This window comes from Rhinolophus sinicus, chromosome 14, assembly GCF_057876585.1.
Source record: "Rhinolophus sinicus isolate RSI-liver-muscle chromosome 14, RSI-T2T, whole genome shotgun sequence".
NCBI classification, from domain to species: domain Eukaryota; kingdom Metazoa; phylum Chordata; class Mammalia; order Chiroptera; family Rhinolophidae; genus Rhinolophus; species Rhinolophus sinicus.
The window spans coordinates 142,431,913-142,436,921 of NC_142514.1; the positions used below are offsets into that span (position 1 = coordinate 142,431,913).

Genomic DNA, 5,009 nt, shown 5'->3' on the forward strand with positions numbered 1-5,009 from the left:
CAGGTTGTAATTTGCTTTGGCCTTCAGTGGAATCTTCTATTGTGTCCAGCTTTGTCTGTTGGGGTGCGGGAAGGTGTGGTTAAACATATTATTGCAACCTTTGCATATGTTACATAAATTTCAGTTGGAAATTCCCTGTTCCCCTTTTCCCCCACAGTTAAAAGGCTTATTCCTGTTTACCCACACATGTCTTATCAGTAACCTCACAGAGTGATGGAGCACAAATTCCTAACTGGTCAGGTCATGGTGGGGAGTCACACCCCAGGTATATAAGTCTTTAGTAAAATGTTTATCTTTGCCTTAAGCAAGTCCTGCCCATTGTTTTTTATGCATCTAGGTTAATACACCTTTTGAAGTAAGTGTAACCACCCTCAAGAGAGCACATAATCTCATTCCAATTCTCATCTTGCTTTCTCCCACCTTCAGATAATCTTCCTATGATCCCTCCTTAATTTCAAATGCATACAAGAAACTGTAAAACTATTATTCTTTTGGAGCACTTAAGATCTTGCTTCCAGGCAGTTGTCATCAGTTTTGGCTCAAATAAACTCTTATAAAAATTCTTTACAGGTTTGGCTACTTCTCACATTGACACAAGTAAACTAGTCTGTGAAGCGGTTCAGAACAAGTCTCCCCAGAATGTGCCACTTTGGTACGTGAACTATTTAGAGCCATAGACAATCAAAGCCAAAAAGACTAAGAGCTTATTACCTCCCCTTTAACTGCTTAAAAGAATTTAGATAGAGGGTCTGGCCCAGGAAGAAAACTATTACCAGAGATAACTACAAAGAATACTAGCTAGTGTGGTGAGCTGAGGAAAGCTAGGTAGGGCCTGTAGATCAAAGTCCTCTGTGTCCTATTGCCTCTGCATGGCCTAACAAACATTTGTTTACCAAACGTTTCCTTTTCCCATCCTCCTGTTAATTGTCTTCCTTCTCCTTGAAGCCTCAGACCCCTACCTCTTTTCTCCTTTAGTTCAGGATTGCATATAAACCTTTTTGTCTTGACAGCCTGTGGGCCTCATATTCTTATGTGGCCCCCATATCACACAATTAACTTTGTTTTTTTTTCATTAATCTGTTTTATGGTAACTTGATGATTAGACCAGCCAAAGAACCTAGAAGCATAGAAGAAAAAAAAGTCTTTTTTCCCCAATACCTGTTACTTGGCTAGGCCTGAGAGATGGAAAGGGAGTTCACTTTCATGTTAGGTGTCGTGTGGGAGACCCTGCTCGCTGCGCCATTTGTCGGGCGGGGCGGCCTGCTCCCCCCATAAGAACGCAGAATATGGTGAGGCCAAAAAGGAACACCCACGGAGTCATAGGTAGGGGAGTCATACCACTATATTCTCTCTGGCGGCACTATACTCTCACTGGAGGCTGGATCCACACTGTCCGCAAACCGCCATCCACGCTTGCCAGCCCAGCCGCCATCTCCTTGCTAGCCCCCATCCTTCTCTCCTCTCTCTCTTTCCTAGCACAGCCACAGCAGTTATATTAGTGGCCAATGGCTCACTGCACTGGTTACAGCTGACGGCCAACTAGCCACAGCTGATGGCCATGCAATCACAGTTGATGGCCATTTACTACCTGAGCCAGGCACCTGTCTATGTGAGGCCGAGAGCCTGGAAACTGCTTTCTGGGGCTCTGCCCCCACATAGGTCAGGATCTTGGGTTGTTTGGGGGAGTCTGAGAAAAGAAAATATTGCACAAGTGTGTAGACAGCTGAAGGAGTAATTTGATGAAGACAACTTCTTGGTTATAGCTCCCTGTCCTAGATATGTAATAGCAGCTTTTAAAAATCCAATCTGAGATTCCATATGGAAATCTTTAGCATTTCAATCTTAAGAAAGCCTGTCTGTTAAATTAACATTCTTTCTGCATCTGTGTAAATAATGAGGCCAAATCTAATGGGGGAAGTCTTATTTTATGATCAAGAATAACCTTCCTTTGAAATTATATTTTATTAAAATTAGAGAGACTATAGGGAAAAATGTGTGCTACAGTGGAGAACTCAGCATTGTTTAGAACACACCCTTATAGGTTATCTGACTTTGTTGTGTGGGGACTTTGTGTTTTCATTGCCTTTGAGCTACTGTCCGGCTCAGTAAGTAGTAGATACTAATAGCAGTTAAAAACAAAACAAAACAAAACAAAACAATTCAACCAAGTAAATTTAAAGATCTAATTGGCTTATTGAAAGACACAGGAATTGGGCAGCATCTCATCCAGCAAATAAAATGGGAGGGTTTTAAGGCAGAAGAAAGGTAGGGCAAGAAAGTTATTAGCAGATGAAAAGAAAGGATTGCTGCAGGCCAGGTCATTTTCTTTTGGAGGGAAGAGAAAGGCAGTTTTATCATGCAGATTACCTCACTAGTGCTAACCAGAAAATTTCAAATTGACTGGTTAAACGTTACATTTTTGGGAGAAGTTTAAGTTACAGTTAAGTCTTGGTTTACTGTTTTGGGAGGAAATGACCCCATTTGTGGCCTATTATTTCTTTTTCAACATAGTGATCGATGTAATTCATGTTGGTAGACATGCAAATAAATTTTATCTGGTGGAGGGTCAATTGACATATGCTCTGTGAGGTGGAAGAAGCCATATTTGTACTCATTTGCAGATTAACATTAGCATTCCTATCTATAAATATATCTTTTATATGGCTCTCCTTTGAACTGGTTGCATCATTTATTCAAGGAAATTTTCTACCCTGAATAACTTAGAAGGTGACATTTTAATGCTCAGGAAGGAAATACTGACACAAAATGAATGAATGAATTAAATTCTTCTTATATTTTTATAAACTCTGCCTGTGCGCATATTTATTGGTTGTATTGGTTCTGTATTTGTGTGTGTGTGTCATTACCCATCTCAATTTCAATTCCTCAAAGCATAGGCATGTCTCATAAAAGTGAACACTATGTGTTGAAGGGAGATATTTTAAATAAAGAGGCAATCGCTGGCACTTCTGGTTACTGATTAGTTATCATACAAATGTATACTATTAATCCTCAAATGAGTACATGGAATATTATTTTAAGCATAATGAAAACGGCAAGCATATGTTGTGTCTATAAGGCTGGTAAAGTGTACTGGGTGAAAGTGGAATCCTAGAATACACTTTACATTTACCTAAGAACCCTAGGCCTAAATCCTAATCCAACAAATTTGCAAGACTGATTCTTCAATCTTAATAAACATTTGAGAGATAATACTGTAAATAGTAATATTTATGTGATTCTTTATTGATTCATTCTGCTTGTTTTATATCATTTATTGATCAGGTTTTCACTGTGGTTAAGCATTTCTGTCAGTTGTGTTTCTGACACAGTTTCTCTAAAACCAGATTTCTTATCTGCTGGCTTTTCACACAGTATACAATGGGGTTCATTAATGGAGGTACCAGAAGGAAAACATCAGCCATGAGGACCCTAATGATTGAAGACCTGTGTTTGGAAAACCGGTAAATGATAGCTAATGAGATAATGGGAATGTAGAAGGTGAGCACAGCACAGATGTGGGAAATGCATGTATTGAGAACCTTGAGCCTTTCTTTCTTTGATGCTATGCTCAATACTGCTTTCAGAATCAGCGTGTAGGACATGAAAATAAATGTTAAGTCTAGGACGGCTGTGAGAGCCACAAATAAGCCATAGATGACATTGACCTTGTTGTCAGAGCATGCCAGCTTCATGACATCTTGATGGAGGCAGTAGGAATGGGAAAGGAGGTTTTTCTTACAGTATCTTAGCTGTTTTAGCGTGAAAGGGAAAGGGAGGATCAACAAAACATTTTTGAGAAAGAAAACAAGTCCTATTTTGGTAACTCTGGCATTGGTCAGAATGGAGGTGTATCTCAGAGGACTGTAAATGGCAATAAAGCGGTCAAAAGACATTATAAGAAGTACTGATGATTCCATAGCTGAGAATTCATGAATAAAAAACTCTTGGGCAATACAGGCATCTGGGGAAATTCCCGGAGCATTGAACAAGAATATCTTTAGCATGGTAGGGAGAGAGGAGAAGGACAGTCCCAGGTCAGAGACAGCCAACATGGAGAGAAAAAAGTACATAGGTTCATGTAGAGAAGGCTCTGTTTTTATGAAAAATAAGATGGTACAGTTCCCCAGGATGGCAACAAGGTACATGAGGCAAATGAGAATGGAAACCCAAATGTTAGCAGACTCCATCCCTGGGATTCCAATCAAGAAGAAGGTGGAAATTTCATTTTCAGAGGTGTTGAAAATGGGCATGCCAGGTATATGAGGGAAGCAAGATGAGAAGCTTGGAGAGGCTTCCTGCAGTGATGCAAATAGATTGGCTCAAATGCCCGACTTTATCGTATTGCAATCATTGAGGTCTTGTGAATCCAAGTGATATACACATAATTCTTAAATACAAACCTAAACGGAAAAACAAATAGGCAGAAAAGTAGACATCAATATCCAACTAAAAACAAAAACAGAGAGAAAAGGAAAACAAATTGATATCAAAATGGAATCTTAGAACAGATATGGATTATAACAGACATAAGTTCTATAGAAGGACTGATTGGTTAATTAAAATAATTATATCAGTACCTACTTTCCAATTTTAGAACTTGAGACTTTGGCTTTTATTATATAAATATTATAATCAATGTACTGTTAAGAATTTCTTAAAAATTTCAGTGAATTTTATAAAACTCAGGGATGAGTAATGCATTTTATAACCTGTTCTCTAATGTAAACATGGGTTTTATTTTCTTTCCTCATATTTTCTTTTGTCTCTCAAAACTATTTGGTCATTTTTTCCATAGAGAATTTTACATCTTTTGTAAATTTATTTTTAGAATCTTTATGACTTTGTTGCTATTATTCATAGGATCATTTATTCTCTATTATTTTTCTATTTTCTTAATATAGGGTGATAGTCATATAGGGGAATACTACAGACCTTTGTTGTAGAAGCCTGCTATCAGTCCATGCTGGTCATTCTTTTTGTAATTCTCCCTTCCAATCATAGATCCC

General features: G+C 38.4%; 1 protein-coding gene across 1 annotated transcript; it reads right to left on the reverse strand.

Moving 5' to 3' along the window:
* Positions 1–3,311: 3,311 nt before the first annotated feature.
* On the reverse strand, positions 3,312–4,253 carry LOC109436907 (olfactory receptor 51A4-like). Its single transcript, XM_019715786.3, has one exon. The coding sequence runs from the start codon at positions 4,251–4,253 to the stop codon at positions 3,312–3,314; it is 942 nt and encodes a 313-aa protein (XP_019571345.3).
* Positions 4,254–5,009: the final 756 nt, after the last annotated feature.